Here is a 20,109-nt window from a genome sequence, read left to right on the forward strand (position 1 = left end):
CATTCAGAAAAGGATACTGGAGATTTGTTTGCATCCCAATTAAAGGCTCTTAAAACAATTATGATAATATCATCATTGCAGCCGAATGCACATATGTGATTATGAGAGATGTCCCCTTTCATAAACATGCATAAAACATTAAGAAATTCATAACATTTTTAATTTCATCAAATTTTGATGAAGCATTTATCTTTTTGATGACATTAATTTGTTTGACATAACGCTCATTGCTTTGTTTGAGTCAAATTCAAAACAGAATTCTGTAAGTTCTAAAAATGCAGCAGTTTTTTTTTTTTTTTCAGAACCATACTGGTTGCCGACATTTACATATTCGTACACATGAAGCATCCCTTTACTTCCCCAAATGATTGTGATGTCATGTGATCTCCACCTTTGGCTTCACAGCTACTCGGACTATGTATGACTCATGCCTACTCTTGGATGTTGCTATGTTTCCGTTATGCCCTTTGGTAAATCATCTAGTTAGTTCCTGTTATATTTTTACCTTTAGCCTTACGCGAGTTCAATTGATGTAGTTCTAAATAGTCCTGACCTAATCCCACAACTTGGCAACAGGTAATGATGATGAAGTTGGTGATAGCAATAATGATGAAAGCAGTCATAATTATAGTGATGAAGATACAAGTGATGATTGTAATGATCATGTTGAAGCAGGACTTTTCTAAAGCACTTAATGCAGTGTTTTGAGGCAGTAACATTAAATCACTTTAAGGAAAAAAAATTGTACATAAAATTGGATTGAATTAAACAGATTTAAATGATTTAGGGAGAGTAAAAAAAGATGATAGACACATGTCAAATTTGTTGACATTCTCAAGGCGATTGCAGGAGTGACAATTTTGCATGGAATTAGGCATGATTGTGGTGTATTTATCATGTTGATTGCGCAGACTGCTGTGATATCTCTTGCAGGGGCGGGGAGCCAAATCCCTACCAGTCTTCTTGGAGGGGTTTATAATGGCATTACTCGTCATTGGTGAGCTAAGGGTCTGTTGCAGAGATGGGATGGAGATCATGTCTGATGGAATTCTGTGCATCGAGTGATATTAAGTGATGACTCACAGCAATGCTATGTGTGTGCATTTTTTTTTTCTCCAAGGACACATGTAGACCATAATGAATGTTGAAGTGAGGCTATCAAAGCCTTAATAAATGTTTGGAAACCCTCCAGATGGAAAAAAAAACAAAGAGATTCTTGTAAAACTTTCCTCCTTTCTACATGCTTTGATACATGACAGAAGTAGGCCTACTTCTGTTTCAATCATGCATACAATTGACACTTGTCATAATGAAAATGAAAAGATACTGTTTTAGAATGTTGATGATCTTGTCATATATGTACTTCATTTATCTGAAAATAATTTAGTATATTATGTATATCCTTAGTACTCAGATCCTTGCTGGCACTGTATGAGCTTCAGCAGGGAGGTGAGATGAAATCTCACCTCCCTGGCTTCATCCAGCGACTTTTGTTGTTTTCAGTTCAAATGCATTTTCTCCTTTTTTTTCCTGTTAAACAGGAAAGTGTTGCAAACAAAACTCTTCCAGCTTTCCTTTGAATGAATATTTCTGTCAATGAACTGTGTATAATGGGGCTTGAATGAGTCTAGCATGATGCTTTAACCTTACCACATTAATGTAGCAAGTATTATAAAGGAGATGGATGCTATCTAAAGTCCTGATAATCATTAGCCTATACTTGGGTCATGATTTCATGTCATAACAGTAAACATGGAATGTTCTCTGAGTTAGCTTAGGACAACTGTAGACAAGTTGAAACTTTATCTCTATGACACATGCAATCACACACAACAATGTGTCGGACACAGCGCTTGATATTTCTACAATGGGTCTTCAAAGATGTTACTTTTAAGACCATTAGGTAGTCCAAATAGTAAAGAAAAAATGCTTGGCCACTACAGTAAAGTTGTAGGTAGGTACTGCACATGGTCATTGTAGTTGTTTTTATTTGTTTCAACCGAGAAGAGCATGATATAGCATCATACTTTTGATAGTGTTATAATGAGAAGAAAGAAATGTACTAAATGCAACCAGCTTTCATAGATATTCAATATGTGGCTTTACCATACAATTCACCAATAAGTATAAAGTGGTTCATGTCTAATCCAGCGGCGGTAATTGCCAGTGTTACAGAGGAAGATTTCTCTCATATTGAATTCATCTCTCATATTGAATTCATCTGGGCCCTTAACAGGGAACTCCCATGTTGATCAATAGGGAAATCCCCCAAGTAGGCTAGGGGATAACTTGAATTGAAGTATGTATCATATATGTGTGTGCCCTCCCGATGCCTACCGAGGTGTGTCTCTTAAAGGGTCCCTGCAATCCAAATGTATGTTGACATTTATTTAGGCCTTTTGGTCTGTACATAACCAGCAATATGCATCATATATTCATAAACATTTTATTTATTCATTTTTTTTTGTTAACCCGCTAAAGGGATGGTATAGTTTTGGTTGAGATGGGGGCTTTATGTTACTTTCCAGCTTTTGTTTTTGTTTTTGTAAGATAATGAGAAACCTCTTATGAAATATGAAAGAGCGTATAATTCAGAGAGGAATTCAAAGTTTATCTTATGAAAATTCAATTTGAAATGGCTGAGAAATCCTAAACAAAGCAATCCTAATAAAAGGTCGAACCCACCTTTAATTAGGGTTGGTTTGTTTTACTTTGTTTCTGGATATCTCTGCCATTTCAAAACTGATTTTCATCAAGTAAACTGTGAATGCCCCTTAGAATTGTATGCTCTTTGACATTTCATAAAGTAGTTTCTAAGTATCTCTCAAAACATTGAAAGCTGAATCCTCATCCCAACCAATACTATACCATCCCTTTAAACCCCACCTTTAAAAAAAAAAAAAAATCTGCCAATTCATCTTGTCAACTTTATTCATATTCCAGCTGTGATATCATCCTTTTGTTACACTTGAGCGAGCAATAGACACAATTATGTGCCTTACCATTCATTGCTATTACTACGTGCACTTGCAACAGCATCACATGTTCTTCTTTATGCAATTTGTTTCTGACAAATTTTTGATGTAACAGTGAATGGTAAGGCACATTTCATTATGCTAGAAAGGTGAAAATATATTGAATTTCCTATATATTTTCTTATTATCATTGTCCCCACATGACACCACAAAGTCTTATAGCCTTCTCATCCAGAGATGGCAGCACTAAAGCTTTAAAAATTTTAACTCTTTTCTTAACTGATTGTATGATTTTTGTCAAACTTTAAATGTTTTTTTTTTCTGATATTGCTACATTTCCTCAATTCAAGTAGTAGATACAGTTTTAGGTTTCATTCTCCTTTAAGAAAGAAGGCACACTGAAACTGTAAAAACCAAAGGACAGGTTGTGTTTCTCCTGTGTATTGACAACATGATTTCCGCCAAGTTCTCTGCCCATGCGACATGGACTTCCTTCCCTGAACTATGGCAAATGTGCACATGCATAAAGCTCAAGGGCATATATGCACGGTGCATCATATTCCTGTGGAAAGGGGAGTTCTATAAAAGTGGACATTTTCACATGAATAATTTTTTGTGCTCGGCCAGGTGAGATGAATTGCGTGTGTGTTTTGATTTGGTATAATCAAAACAATAAGTATTGTTGCATATAACGGGCAAAAATATTTGCATGCTTTTATTTTTTCACTAGTTTCTGGTGACATGAAACATAAAAATGTCCACACCACAAAAAATGTCCACTTTTACAGTATCCCAGATCAATATCTTCCTGGCATGTGATATAGTGCTTTTCCATCTGATTGGCACTAGGATGGAATTTTGTTTCATACCAGAATTTAACATGTTTTTATCTCCTTCACTTCTCGGTCACAGGTAGAATACTTTGGTCAATCAGGGGGCATGTTTTTTTATTGTTTGTGTGTTTGCATCCTCAGCTGAATTTTTGAAGATTGTAGATTTTTCAAATGTTATGCAGTAAGGGACATCCATCATAAAATGGATAGGAAGTGTGGATGCAGTATACTTTTTATAGCTTTTGTGGATTTTTTTGTGTACATACCAAGAGTAAAATAAGTATCTTTTCTTTTTTTTTTTAGATTGCAGAGCTTCCAAATAATAATCATCCACCTCAGCCTGGAATAAATATGAATTTGAAAGGCCAAGTATCTCTGGCCATGGACAAGGATGTGATGGCTACCCTCATTCTTCTACCCATTAGTATTGATGAGATAGACTATGGGCTACAAGCTTTGAGAAGAGAACATTTTAATTTTTTTTTTTTTGTGTGGGGGTGGATCAGTTGTAGATGATAGGTTTATTGTTTTTTAAGTCACAATGATGTGTCATTAGAATTTAGGGTTTTCAACTGAATACAAATATCTGGATGTCATGCTGTAATAGGCAAGTGCAGCAGCACAGAGGGAAGGATCCGAGATGAAAATAGAGACATGTTTGGATACAATAAAAAAACATGGGGAGTGAAATAATCAGCAGAGAGGTGCACAATATAATGCCTGAAGGAGTGAGACAGTTGTGTGAAAAAGATGAACTTTTTACCTCTGTTGATGTACATGAAAAATTCACATGGCAAACCTGTGTAGCATTCTGCTGTTTGCTGTTATGATCGCTATATATCTGATCTCCTTTTGCTTGTATGTATTTGTCTGACCTATTTTGACTCCAATCTCTTGATATTTTGAAATGCTAACCTTGATCTAGACTGTACCCTTCACCTTGAACAGTGTCATTATTGCTGCATAGCATGATATATCTGCATGAAAGATAGACTAACAGAAAGGAAAAAAGAAGGGACAAAGGTTTATAGCAATTAAGTCATGCAATGTGCCACTGTGCCACACCCATTTTGAGAGACAGGGCAATTAGAGAGAAAGAGTGATATCTAACAACTGACTCTAACCCCTTGAGGACAGACAGATTTTGTTACAACACGCATTTCCCATAGACACCTGCCCAAGTATACTCGGGACTCGTTCTCAACGGTTAAGGGGAAAGTTCATTTTTATGTTATGTTGCTTTGTATGTCTGTGTCCAAATATTTGATAAAAATGAAAATTAGTGAAATTGTGTGTATAAAAAAAAAATAGAGAGCTGCTGAACACCTACATCACAAAGAGTTGCCTATTTGTCTAACTCTTTAAACTGTAATAGGTCATAACTTAGTTTGTGTGTCTGATTTTTTTCCCAAATTTTCACCGATCTATTTCCCTGATTTTCTCTTTTCATACAAAACAACATAGTATCAGGGTGAAATTAGTAGTACCTGGAGAATGTGAATGAACCTTGGAAGGTTTAAGTTTCTTCCCTCGCTTCTATTTCATCTCTAGATGGATTCCAATCCATCTTTGTGTCACTTGGACAGAGGTACTGGTAGTCACAATTGCACAGAGAGTAATTTCTATCTCCTGTGAGGAGCCACATAGAGTTAAAGGGATCATATAGTTTTGGTTGAGACCTAACTTCAGGTTTTTAACATTTTTTGTTGAAATAATGAGAAACCTCTTATGAAACATGAAAGAGCATGTAATCCAAGTAGGGATTCAACATTGGTTTTTTTTTTTTATAATGAAAATTGGTTTTGAAATGGTTGAGATATATCCAAAACAAAGCCATCCTAATAAAAGGTGGGACCCACCTTTCATTAGGATTGCTTTGTTTTTCGATGTTTCAGCCATTCCAAAACTGATTTTCATCTTATAATCTTTGAATTCCTCTCAGAAAGGTATGCTCTATATTATTTCATAAGGGGTTTCTTGGCATCTCACAAAAAGTTCAAAGCCCAATCCTCATCTCCGCCAATACTATACCATCCCATTAAAGGCCCCAGTGAAAATTTTCACCACAAGTTTAGATTACAGTACTTTTCTTCCGAGAGAGACTGATGTCTTGACATTGGTCTGATTGGTTCACTGCACAGCTTTCAATACAACATTGGCTGTGGGAACCAGTACGAACTGAGCAAAGTTGCAAAGGAATTGCCAGAGGCAGTGTATGCTGTGAACTACCGACATGGATGTATGTTTATATCTGGCGTGTGTGGTGTGCATATATGTATGTGTGTGAGTGTGTGTGTGTGTGAGAAAAGGGTCAAGGTATTGTGTGTACAATTTCTTACAACAATTTACTCCTAGTTCTAAATGATATTCGTGATGGAAATTCAATTGTTTCCTTATGTTGTAGTTTCAAAGCAGTGTTCTTGTACCACAACCTCCCTTCACACATTTTTACAGAATAGGCATCATGCCATGCTATTGTGAAACTGGATCAAGTCTTCACTACATGTTTCCTTTGTGGTTTTCCAAAGTTTTACACAGACTGTGGGCCATATGCAGTGAAGGCATGCGAGTTCCTATTCGTGCGAATTTCCCACGTGATGAGATATTGCCTCCTTCCTGTAGTAAATGACATCACGTGAATGGCGGGAATGGGTGTCCATTCATGTTGTGATACCAACTAATAACTTTTCTCCCCCCCCCCTTTCTCTTTTGTAAAATCTCTTTCTTTGTTCTTCTGTGTATCCATTTCTCTTTTCCCCCTCCCCTGTCTGTCTGTCTGTCTATCTGTCTGTCTGTCTCTGACATACAGGAAGAAGCAGAAGAAGACAAGAGAGCTGTGGTGGCAGGGGATTCCCCCCAGTGTCAGGGGTCGTGTCTGGATGCTGGCCATCAAGAATGAACTCAACATAACTCATGGTGAGCTTCGCTATGAACTCAGTGTACTTATCACAATGAACCAGATGTAGGTAACTCCAGGGGGATATTTCACAGAGAATTCAAAGTTAAGATCAACTTAAGATTACAGGGTGCTATGTTTGTCTTCAATGGTATTCTAACTTCTTACTTAAAGTGAAAAATAAGGAGACTTTTCCATGCAGCCATTAGTATACAAAATAAAATAAGTGACAAAGTAATTTTCTGTAAATTTCGATAGCAATTTGAAGTGGATTCTGAAAACCTTACATCGAACTGGGCAGGAGAACCCAGGGCATACCGTAATTTTTAGTTGATGTTAACTTTTAAGAAAACTTTTAAGAAACATGCTTCCAATGTTGTATGATTGCCATGTTGTTACTACCCGAATTAAGTTAGTGTTAGTGTTAGTGTTTGCAGCTGTTGTTATATTCAGGATATTAATAAGATATGTACACACCTACCTCTCATGACATCAAGAAACACAGGAACGCAAGGAATTTACATCCATCGATGAAAACAAGTCAGTCTATTTGAAGCCTCTTGTGACAAGAATGTGATGCACAGTAGAGTATGATATGATAGTACCTGCACAATATAAATGTCCCTTATTGTTAATCATTATTAAGAAACATATACAAACATTTTTGTAGTCTCTTTTTTTTATCACCATTTGGCACATACATGTATCAGTAAACCCACTGTCACGATATCAATGCGAGACCCTCTAGCCATTCTTCAGTTTTGGAACGTGTTTCGTGTCATTTTATCAAGTATTCCCCTTCACGAGCTTCCATTCATCCTGTTAATTGCTGAGTTCGGAATGGGACCACTTTGAAAGATTGGTGACAGGAGATAGATATCTTGACACTCGCTGTGATCAGAGAGTAGAGAACGCCCCACAATCCTCAGAAGATGTTGAAGAATAGAGAAGGTCCATGCCTGTGTAGGTGGAAACAAAACCCAGCTCGCATCCAATTTGTGCTAAGTGAAAAGTGTCGGCTGAACCTTGAAGATTTGAAACTATATTTCTTGTTCCATGTCATTTCCTGTTTCATTTTGGCAAAACGGGATGTTGTTTTTTCTTGAAAACAGACAAACAATGGGAAGTGTTCAAACTTTCAATTGGAAATTGGTACAGGAAAACACAAAGCCTGTTTGAAGAGTCCTACAATTTCCCATACTGGCGTGCTCTGAAAAGTAACACATCTGTGACATATTTTTTCCTGTAGGAAATGTTTTTGTGAATGTAGTCATCTGTACATTTTCTCAATTAGTTAAGTGAATATATTGGAAGGTTCACTCCAGACTTGTCTTCAAATAGGCAGTAGTCCCAAACAACTGATAATGCTCCCTCCCTTCATCAGCATTTGAAGTAAGACAAAATCCCCATGAAATCAAATCATCTTCGGGTGTCCTCCCCTCCCACCCCCCTTATTCTTTTTATGAGATACCTTTCGACCTCACTTATCCAGTGTTTGGCATACATACATTATACAGACAGGTTCATCACAGAGGACGGCAAGTGCTGTTTATTCCTCTTTTTCTATTTGTATTTACTGTAAACGTCCATGTTTTAACACAATTAAATTTTCGTGCTGAGCCGCTCGAAAACATATTGGAGGGTTCTTGAATTCACGCAGCACAATTGTCAACCCATTCAAAATGTGCAGAGAAAATTATATTGTGAAGATATTTTCGCTAGTTTTAGAATTCACGCTAGCCAAAAGTAGTGCGAATTTCACAAAAATTAATGCACTGCGAAAATTTGTGCATTTACAATACTTTCTTTGTTTTGATGCTGATGTGTCATGAAATGGGGAGGTAAAGAATGAGCACTGTGAGGTATGAACTCTGCACCAATCCCCAAACCCACCCATCCCCTCCCCCAGGCATTTCACCCATGTCCTGTTGGCTTTGATGAAGATCTCTACAAACTGGTTGCGATGCTTGTGACGGGGCAGACAAACGAGGCAAGGCGATCGTCACACGACCTTATCACGTCTAATGCCCCGCCAAACATCAGATGGCCGGCTAGCCACCCCCTTGTTACATAATGCGAGCAAATACCCATAAAGGTCATGTGATAGATATGGGGTTGTTCAATACCTAAAAGCCCAATAGATTTAAGTTGCACGTGTCACGAGCTTACGTCAAGTGTGGCAAATCGTCAGAATGAAAACCAGTGTGACATTTCTGATGTTAGAGCAGAGCAGCATTGTTACTGTAAATATGTCCTTCACAGCAGTGACAAAACAAAACAAAAACATATTTCAACCAGGCCATGTAAACTATTCTTCCATGTCATAACTACGTAAGATTACAGCTACTGAACCTACATGTATAGTATTTTCAACAGCATCTTCATATCTTGTGCTTTAATAATGAAATCTTTGAGGGTTTTAACAATGTTTGTAAGCAGTAGACAGGAGGACAAGTAATGCAAGTAAAAGGAAAGAGTAACCAAAAACCCAGAGGAAAAAAAAATATCATTTTCAAAAGCATATTTTGAGGAAAACAAACTACTGAGTAGCATGCAACCAAAGTGGTCATGAAGAATATGGCTATGAATGATATGGTAGTGAATCTGATGTACAATTAACTCTGCTGAAATTGAATTTTATGAAACTGGGAGAAAAAAATGGACTAAGAAAAATTTGACTCATGCTTGGTGAAAAACAAAAGAAAAAGGAAGAAGTCCTGGGAGAGATGTTTGACTTAAGGCGATATACACAAATCATGCGACTTTGACTTTATGCAGAGTCTACATCTCTATAAAGAGGTTAGAAGATATGGATGGACAGAAGGTAAAACAAATGTATTTCTCATCTGACAGTGTTTTCTATGACTTTTCTCTCTAATTACAATATGATATGGCCTCCAGCACAGAGAGGTTACTATATAATCAGTGCACTCAGAAAACTAGGGGAAATTTAGTGTGTTTGTACAGTTGTCCTGTTTTCTCCAGATGCTCATGCAGTCCATCCTGAATCAATTTGTCTCCAAAAGTTCATGGAATATCCTACCAATTAATGGATTGTCATTACCTGCAAGCTACTGTCTGTGACACAGCAACAAGGTTGTTTTCTTCTAACTCTCATTTTTTTTTTCCACAAGATGAAAGTTAGTTTTCTAAAAAGGTTGATGCAAGAATATCCTGTTAATGTTCCAACTGAAAAAGAAAAACAAATGACACAGAAAAAAATCCAGCTTAATTTCAAAAGTCAAAGAAGGAGGGGGGGGGATGTATGGGAATGTATGGCCATTGTATTAAGTTCCCCTAGGTAGGATTTTTTTCCAAAAAATATTCTCGGTGTTCACACAGCTTCTTGTCCAGAGAATGATGATAGAAGGATAATGTTGTAGAATTTTAGCTTGATAATAACTATGACTGCAGACTCTTCTGATGTTTTCGATACCAATTGACTGATCCTAGGTTTGAATGGATACATCTCCAAACTATGAACCATGCAGAGTGAATTCATCTAGTTGCTGCTCTGCCTGCATGTTTGTGTCTTTTTATGTGCTTTGTAAATTGCTCTGTTCTCAACTAATCAATGTTCTCATTTTATTTCTGTACAGAATTGTTTGAAATCTTCCTTCTCCGTGCCAAAGACAGAATCAGGATGTGCAGTGAGAGTGAATCAGAAGGGGGCGGCCTCGAGGAGAGTAAGTGTCCCAACACCAGACGTTTCTTCCAAATGTGACCCTGCATCACAAAACGAACACAAAGTCGCCAGACATGAAATTTTAGTTGAGAGCATGTTCTGAAAGAGCAGACTTTAAGCTTGAAAATGATGTATAACTCAAATCAAATGACTCTCCTAACCTATCTAGATATTGGAAAGAAAGCACACACTTGGGAAAAGTGTGAACTGAGAAAAAGAGGCTCTGAAGTACAGTGTCTATTCAAGCGCTAAATTTTTACCAAGCCGTGCTGGCTGTGCGATGAATGGGACACAAAACAGGATGTAAACCACCAGAGTAACAACAATGAAGGGATTATCAGATTAAACTGAAAATGAGCATGCCTTATTAACATATTCTGTCCATAATTAATGCCAACTTTCAAAGCAGTAGCATCATCCTTTCAAAAGTTATTAGAGTTGAAAGTGAAGAGTGTGTACAAGGTTTTTAAGAAATGAAAAGGGGACTCTAAAGGCACACCTAATCACACTATTCTACCAAAAAACTGTTAGAGATAAACTGCTAAAAAACACACTTTCCTGCCCGTTTGATGATCCCAAATTTTAGCATAATGTTGAAGAAGACTTGCTCTTTCAGAAAATATGAAAAAGTCAAGATCGGCTAGGTTGACCCATTTCACCTATTTTCAGTCCTCACACAAAATCAGTGTGTGCGACTTTTTGTTCGTTTTGTGATGCACGGTCACAAATATCTTTAATCCATTTCAGCTCGGGACATGTAGTTATAGTCACATAACTTTGCCGGGGTCATCTACACAACAAGTAGTCATGCAGCCCACTCCCTCAATATTATTTCAAAATAAACAGTCGACTGCTTTGAGATTTAAATGTTTTGATCTCTAACTAGTCAGTTATACAACTAGTTAGTCATGCTCTGTCAGTATAGTTGAATACCTCAGGCAAGATTTCCACTTCTGCAGGGTGAGTCAGAAAAAAACCCCAACAACAGTCAAATGTCAAAATTTGTTTTAATCTTCACCAGCCACTTCATGCAAGGGAGATTTTGCAGTCTTCTATTTATTGTCTGTTATTCAGTCATGCATGCAAAGATCAAAATAAGAAAGGTAACAAAATTACTGGGAGGATAACTCTACCAAGACACATGAAACCCACAATGAGATGTTCATACTTCAATCAAGACAACTTCAAAATGATAGGACTTTTTTTTTTGAACTCACCATGTATAATGTTTTTATCAACTTTACCAAAGAGGAGCTATTATGGCTGTGGATGTGTAAGATTACAGATTGTTGGTCATAAGGGTCCTGGTTCGAGTCTCCTGGCAGCAGTGGTTGTTATCCTAGGAAAGGCACTTTCTCCTTTGCTGCCTAGTCCTCCGGAGGGGACTAAAAGTTGTTTTTCTTGTGGTTGCTTACTTGCAAGTACTCATTGCTTACTTAGCAGCCACCTGAAGCAAGTTATGATTCAATATATCTGTATTCAATTTATCTTTATGACAGTGGTGAAGTGTCACAATCCCACGCAATCAACATTACCTCAGGGCAAGTGATTAATTTCCAGACAATTTCAGTATTGTGATCTTGTCAAACAGTTTTATTTTTTGAAACTTGGATGTTGCCCACAGTTATATATGACTGTAATTTTGAGTTCCCATCCAATATTATACAGATATTACCTGTTTAGAGGTGTGACATATCACTTGATATCCCCACGGGACTTATGTATTTCCCTAAGAGATTGTATTTTCCCGAAGCATGCAGGTCGAGGGAAAATATTGTCGGGGGGGGGGGGGGGGGAGGTTGTCAAGCATTATGTTACAGTGATGGACAGGGCAATATTTGTAATACATTAAATGGTCAACATTAATACACATTTCATTCTAGACCTGGAGGCAGCCGGTCAAATTCTGTAATTATATTTTCTGACGTAACATCACTGCAGGAAATGTAACAATCCTTGCTGCATTAGTCACACGATTGCATTATGACCAGTCACCGACCAGTTTGTATGTAGACCCTTTAATATTGTTCTCTTGATATTGTGTCACATCTTAACGTTCTCTCATCCTCCAGTTCACGCCGCCAGCCGAGAAAACAGCGTGGAAGTCATCAAGCTGGACGTAGCAAGGACATTCCCACATCTATGTATATTTCAGAAGGTGAGATCATTTCAAAATGTAATGGCCTGTATTACTGTTCAACAAATTCTGAAGTTTAGTCCTGAGTGACATGTGTTGTACAATCTCTATTTTTCAATAATGCACATGATTTTCCAGCTGCTGACTGTGGCAGTGAATTTTACAAATTTAGGAGCAACAAACTGGTGCTACCTTTCTCGAAAGCATGCATTTCATATAACATGCATAAGTTTTGTTTCTAACTACTTGGGGGTTGAGATATTTTCTGAGATGGTCAAAGTGAGGATTTTTATGGTTCTGCTTGTCTTGAAAATAACTTTATCCTACAGAGTGAACATTCCATCATCTTTGATGCTGAGACAGTATCAGTAACCGTTACAATGATTTTGCTGAAGCATTCAAACAAATCTGTATAGGAAGGGTGCCACATAAAACAAGCTCAGTGTACTGTTCATTCAAAAATTAAACCCCCTTCTTCTCCCCGGCCCCCCAAACAAGAACAAACTTGTGACCACTTTGGTTGAGACCAATTTAATGGGTGATCAAAGAAAATGGAGTGCAAATTTAACCTTTACAGACAAAAATTTGACGGGTGTTTAAGTTTTGTCTTCATACTATTGTAAATAAAACATTCATTCTTTTTTTGTGTGTATATTCTATTGTTCCTCTGCTGGATATTGTTGGATGACCATGCAATATTTGTTCTATGTTTTTGCTTGTTTCTCTTCATATTCCAGGGAGGTCCTTACTTCGACCTGCTCCACAGTGTCCTGGGAGCGTATGCATGCTACAGACCGGATGTCGGCTATGTAAGTTTTATGAGCACTCATTCTCCCACTCTGGATCAAAGCCTTGCTTGTAGTCCAACCCAGTGTGGACAGAGAGATGTTGTTCACTGTAAAGCCCGCTGCACACTATACAACTCACGACTATATGACTGACAGACTTTGGATCCGAAATAAATCACAAAAACCTCAGAATAAACACGCTTGTTTATTTCAGATTCTAAGTCTGTCAGTCGTATAGCCGTGAGTTGTATAGTGTGCGGCGGGCTTTACCCATTGGTCTAGCTCATTGCAATTTACACATTACCTTCCGTGATTTTATTAGAATGAGCATGCATAGAGCAGGGCTCGCCGCTAACCTGCATGGTGGCCCGAAAAGGAATGTAATGGCGGGAAACAAACAGAAATGTAACAATCCATTTTGAATCTTAAGTGCCACCAAAAGATAGACTTTTTGGAAATTTGATGACCTGACATCAATATTTGGTGGCCCTGAGCCATCGCTAATGTCGAGCCATGCATACAGTTTGTGAGATGTTTGCTGTTGTGAGGCTTTGAAGCGTCATCATTACAGTTCCATTTTCCGCTAACTCGTGCATGGGGCCAGCCTGTGTAAATGGAAAAATCAAGGTTGTGTATTCCTTTTCCCGCCAGTGTGACAAATATCCAGTGGTTTTGTGAGGCTAATTGTAACATTGTCACTCTATGCTACTGTAGAATATTTGACTTTTTTTTGTAAGTGCTGTATAAACATTTCAGCTCAATGATAGTTTCTAGACTAATGAGGACTAAGAAAATATATAAAGAGTAGAAGGTAAAATGTTAGAATAATCAGATAAGTGTGTATATTTGAAAAGCATATAGCACTTGATAGTATATAAATATGATATGTTGTGAAGTGCTTGAGCACCACAATGTGGTGGAAATAGTAACTGTGTAAGATTTAACTAACATAAAATGTTTTTTACTTACTAGGGGGTCAAAAGCTCCCCCCCCAAAAAAAAAACAAAAAACAAAAAAACAATGAATACAAATAAAGACATTAAATGACATAACGGAGTTCCTCACTCTAGTGACTTGACCATCTATCTTTCTCTCTTTCTTTGTTGACCAGGTGCAAGGAATGTCGTTCATTGCGGCCGTCTTTCTCCTCTATCTGGACGTAGCAGACACCTTTATCTGCTTCGCCAACCTCCTCAACAAGTCTTGCCAGCTTGCTTTCTTCAGACTCGATCAGCCAGTTGTGAGTATCATAAAGTTTGATGAATAAAAAACATGATTTTCCATCAGAAAATGTCAAAAAATCAGGGTACACCTCATACAAGAAGGCAACAGAATCATAGCTTTCAGCAGCTTAGTAATGCAGTGAATCAAGAAAATACAGGTTAATTTGAGTATTTGACAGTGCAAGACTTACATTGAAAAATGCAGGCAAAAATGATTATTGTGCTTGTGAAATGATTATTGTGCTTGTGAAATGTGCAAGCTACCAAACATAGGTAGGGAAAAATTCTCAGTTTTGTGAAATATGTGAAAGTAACAAGCTGCCATACAAAGGGGGGGGGGGGGGGGGGGGGGGGGGGGTGGGGAGGAGGGGAGACAATTCTCAAACACTCTGAACTGTCATACACAGGCAGGATAAAATGCTGGAAATGTCAAAACATTACTTTAGGATTGATGTAGTGATTAATGAACTGGATTTTTTCTGCTTGCTTTTAAAAAAATGTTGGTCTCATGATGAAGTGAACAAATACCTCCCCTTCCTCCCCCCCCCCCCTAAAAGAAAGGAAGGAAATCTTAATCCCATGTTCAAGTTGATCCTAAGGATCCTCAAGATCCCTTGATCCCAAGGTCCCATGCTTTTTCCTCTGTCATTTTTACATTTCAGAATTACTGCCCCCCCAAAAAAAAAAACCCAAACAAAACAAAAAACACCACACACACACACACACACACACACACACACAAACACACAAACATTATATACACAGACCAAACATGTGCATATCACACATCCTTGTAAAGATTCCAGTATCTCAGTGCTGCCAACTCCCAGAGGGGATGGCTGGCTTCCCCTATCAAATCGCTGACACTGCTCTGCTCTCTTATTCTTCCCCTCCTCAGATGCAATCCTACTTCTCCACCTTTGAGGAGTACTTTCAGGACAGTCTGCCCCGGCTGTATGCACACTTTGACGAGCTGGGCATCTCCCCCGATCTCTACATCATCGACTGGTGAGTCTAAAAGCCCACTACACACTGCATGATCCAACCGATCTCATGACCATTCGCGCGACTTGACACCACACACTATGCGATCAGATCTCATAGCTGGGCTTACGACTGTACTGGCGCCAGAATATATACTGTAGTGTAATTGACTGAAAGTCCACGACCGGTAGTTAAAATTTGACATGTCATGTCATCATGACTGGCATTACGACCCAGTCACACGACTGGAAACTGGCAAGGCTGGTGACGTCACAATTCTGGTTGCTCAGGTCATACAAACAGTTGCTTGTAGCAAAGGTGTGTAGTGTGCAGTGGCCTGAAGTCTTCTACCATAGGATATGACTGCGGTAAAAGTGTATGCACAGTATTGGTTCAAGTGCTTGTGTCCTAATTTAAGCAATATAAAATATAACAGACGCAAACAGAAAAACTGACCATAATGAATATTATTTATTAGTGGAAAATTGAGCAAAGAAAATGGGATTCCCTTTGCTCAATTTTCCACCAATATAAAATATAACATAATCTATTTCCACTATGGAAAGATAAGAGAGAAAAATGTATGACTCAGTATTTGCTCACAGCTTAAATATCTAGACCATCCTAATTCTGTTTTTAAAAAGAGAGATAGGGAGATGTGACCATTCATATGTTTTATTCACTTTGTGTTAAAGGTGCATGGTCCCCGTGTTTTAGTCAAATGCGTACGCGGGTGCACGGCGCAAGTTTCCTATAGAGACCTACGCTATCGACTCCTCTTTAGCACTTACGCTTTGGCCCACTTCCCAGAGTCTGAAGAAGTCCGATCCACTGTGGTCAGTGGTCCGATCACAGTTCGGCTCATGATTCGGCTGAGGGGGATGACAGCTTTAGCAAACTTCTTTTGTGATGTCATAATAACAAGCACCTATGCACGCACCCTGGCATTACTACAGACTACGCAATGCGCAGAGAAGACAACGAAGGCAACGTTACTTAGCAACACCTACACACTTTACTCTTGATGACAGCTCAACTTCGGTTATCTTCGTATCAATGCTAATGGTGATCGGCAGTGTCATCAACAGCGCCCTCTACACTACCGGGACTATGCACCTTTAATGTCCACATGAAGTAGTAGTGTCACTTGTTCAGTTCTGTCAGTCAGTGTCTTACAGTATCCTGGTTTTAGCAAGAGAAGGTTCACTCTACTTTTTGTTCTGCTTCTGCTTATAAAAAGAAGTTTGACTGCTGATGGCTGTCAGCATAACATTCAGGAGTTACGTTTCTCATTTGAGAGCAAAAGAAAAAAGCAAACAAACAAACACAAAACAAGAGAAGGGCATAGAGTTCTCTCTAGCTGTCTATCATATCTGGAGAATCAAAAATGCATTTTCATTGTGAAGAGGCCTAGGTCTGCATCCCAGCATCTGCAAAGAAGTATTTGCTCCATCATAATGATACCTTTATTTCAAGTTCTTGAGTATGTGTATATTTCATGTGCTTTTAGCCATGTCAGATGTGTTGTGGGTTCCCACACCCCCCCCCCCCAAAAAAAAAAGCCAGTCACATTAATGCAACCTTTGCACAAATAGAATATGATGCTCCCATGACCTTCTTTCCCCAGGGGGATGAGATCTAAAAATGCAATTTCATTTGAAGCAGTCATGTATGAAATTAGTGGCATTCTGTGGTTAGAAGATGAATTTGGGCGTATGAACCGCACCGGCCCGTCTCATCATGCATGTTCTGCGTTTTTCCGTCCACCCCTTCATTTATGTCCTCCTTTGCCCGACAGGATGTACACACTCTACAGCAAGTCCCTACCCCTGGACGTGGCCTGTCGGGTGTGGGACGTTTTCTTCAGGGACGGCGAGGAATTCCTCTTCAGGGTAGCTCTGGGTGAGTACACTGGTTTAGTCTCTGCTCCAGACTGCCATAATTATTATATTTTGCAGGGTTTTCTATTTTCACAAATTTCGATATTTTAAGACATGAAAATGTTAAATCTGATCCTGACATTAATGCAATATGCACATGTGCGTTTCTTCATCCATTGCTTTACTCCATGATCGCGAATTTAACTACTTGTTTAAGTTTAAGTTTAAGTTTAAGTGTGACGAATGTGCACTTATAATCAGTAATGCCTTGTGGTGGGAGAATGAGAATTTGTATTGTCTGTATTTGTTTATGTGTGTGAGAGTCACTTATTGGATGTGATGAAGAGATGATTGTGTGTATGTGTTTATGAGTGTACATGTGTTTGCGCGTGCGTGTGTGTTTGTGAGAGAGAGGGAGGGGAAAGATGTGAATACAATGTAAGAAAAGGAAGTAACCACATGGGTCCCTTTTAATCAGTTTATGTTTATTCGTCACGTACAATGTGTTGAATGTAGTGAATGTAATATATTTTACAATGAATAATGTTGTAAATGATGTTAATTGTTATTTTTTAAATAGTGATGAATGATTTGAAAATTGTAAATACTTTCTTTTTTTAATCAACTATGTATTGTGTGAACAAATGTTGCAATTCAGCCTTTTGGCTGCGAGAACATTTCATTTAATAAACCATACCATACCATACTTGCTAAAATATTGGGAAGTCCCAGTTGTGAAAAATCAGACTTGCTAAATATGTGGTATATACAGTAGTCAGCTCAGTGGCAACACAAGATGAGTCATGCCATGTTCCCTGCATCTATATCTACACTGTATTGTGCACTCAAGTCAAATGTAACCACGTTTAATAAGTCAAAGCTGGTTTATTTGGCCCATCAATTTCTTGGGGCTAAAGGTTGAGGCTGCCTTGTCAAACATCAGATAAATATGAGATATGCATACAAAGTGGACTCTTTGTCACCAAGAATACTTGTACTGGTATATACAAATACTCATTATCACAAAGTAATCATGCCCATCAGTGTATTGAGTTGTGTTACAGCCATGATAAAGAGGTTCATTCAAGATTATTTCTCCTTGTCCACTGAATTATTTGTGGGGTTATTCACTGGGCAAAGGAGGAAAGAGGAAACGCAAGAGAAATGTGAACTGTGCCAGAGTTCTTTGTGTCACTCTGCTCCTCTTAACCCGTTGAAGACAGACTGATTTTGCCATAACATGCATTTTCCATAGACACTTGCCCGAGTATACTCGGGACTCGTCCTCAACGGGTTAACATTCAGCTTCCTGCTCCTGTATGAAAGAACCTTGGTCAAGCTAGACTTCATTCAAATCAAGTTTACCCTGTATTTATTAATTGCTGTCCACAAGTTCTCTTACTTATCATAACACCATACATCTTGTCTCGATATGACAAGGACCAGCTGACCATAGCATTGTAGATTTTAACTATCTGATGAAGATAAAAACAGTCTGAATACAAAGCTAACCAATGTCCTTTCAACATCTCTCGTTTTATTCGTGATACTAAGTACTGTTAATGCAGATTTTTTTTTTTCTGTATTTCATGCTACTTTTGGCTAGTGCGAAATTTAAAACTCGTGAAAATATCTTCACAATTTCATAAGCACAATTTGAAAGGGTTGACAAGTGCACGGCACGAATTCAAAAACCCGCAGATATGTTTTTGAGCCACTCAGCATGAAAAATTAATCATGTAAAATATCAATGATTTTTTTTTTTTTTCAGTGACGTATTCCATGCTAGCTTAGGGCCTGGTCTAGTGTATAAGTTCAACTTTTTTGATATGAAAGACTAATACAAAGCTGATATGAAAGACTAATACAAAGCTGACACAAGTTCTGCTGACATCTTTCCAGCACTCTTGATATCATTCATGTTGTCTCTGTGTGATGAAACCCATCTCAACTTAGACTTCATCCAAGCCTTGGTGTGTTTTCTAAGCTTTGATAGATTAAAAGAAGAGCGACAGAATAACACAAGCTAACACAAGCTCCCCTGACACATTTCATCATTCTTGACACAATTTATCTTGTTTCTGTCTTAAGATATCTGTCTGACTACAGACTAAATCCAAGTCTTAGAGCCGTATATAAGCTTTATTTTTTTTAAAGTGAATATGAAGGTTACCCAATTTCTCTTGATGCTTCTTCATCATTCTTGACATTATTCAGTTTGTTTTCTATTCACAGGAAGTGTTAACTTCACCCAATGCCTGGGGTATTTTTCTAAGCTTTGTGAAAAATAGACTGAATACAAAGCTAATTCAAGTTCTTCTGACATTTTCCTATCACACTTGACACCAGGTATCTTGTCTTTGTACGAGGACACACTTCTCACCATGGACTTCATCCAAGCTGCCCAGTTCCTGACCAACATCCCGCCGGACATCGACAGCGACCGCCTCTTCAAGCACACCGACAACGTCGACATGCACCAGAAGAAATTTGGCCAGGTGCTCATGCAGCATGTGTCGGCCAACCTTGCCATGAACACGGGGAACTCCTGAGCGAAGGGAGGAAGGAAGGAAGGAAGGGAAGAAAGAGACATTTATACTCACGAGGACAGGCTTTACTGCCAAAAAAAAATTAGCACAAATCATGTATGTATCAGCCAAGAAATGATGGATCAGGCTTCCTTGAAAAGCATGCATGCAATATGAATG

The 20,109-nt window shown here is 38.3% G+C and overlaps 1 protein-coding gene across 1 annotated transcript in view; it reads left to right on the forward strand.

Moving 5' to 3' along the window:
* The window catches only part of LOC139731557 (TBC1 domain family member 14-like), a 69,246-nt gene extending 49,274 nt beyond the window's left edge, over window positions 1-19,972 (forward strand). Inside the window, exons 5-12 of the mRNA XM_071642444.1 lie at window positions 6,618-6,724; window positions 10,304-10,390; window positions 12,462-12,547; window positions 13,264-13,335; window positions 14,426-14,554; window positions 15,436-15,545; window positions 17,320-17,423; window positions 19,751-19,972. Of these exons, the coding sequence (XP_071498545.1) occupies window positions 6,618-6,724; window positions 10,304-10,390; window positions 12,462-12,547; window positions 13,264-13,335; window positions 14,426-14,554; window positions 15,436-15,545; window positions 17,320-17,423; window positions 19,751-19,953 (898 nt within the window). The 3' untranslated portion in view covers window positions 19,954-19,972. The remainder of the gene's footprint in view (window positions 1-6,617; window positions 6,725-10,303; window positions 10,391-12,461; window positions 12,548-13,263; window positions 13,336-14,425; window positions 14,555-15,435; window positions 15,546-17,319; window positions 17,424-19,750) is intronic.
* The last annotated feature ends 137 nt before the right edge of the window (window positions 19,973-20,109 follow it).

The sequence above is a fragment of the Diadema antillarum genome, unplaced genomic scaffold, assembly GCF_040938485.1.
Source record: "Diadema antillarum isolate AM-2024a unplaced genomic scaffold, OU_Dant_1.0 seq00000378_RagTag, whole genome shotgun sequence".
NCBI lineage: Eukaryota > Metazoa > Echinodermata > Echinoidea > Diadematoida > Diadematidae > Diadema > Diadema antillarum.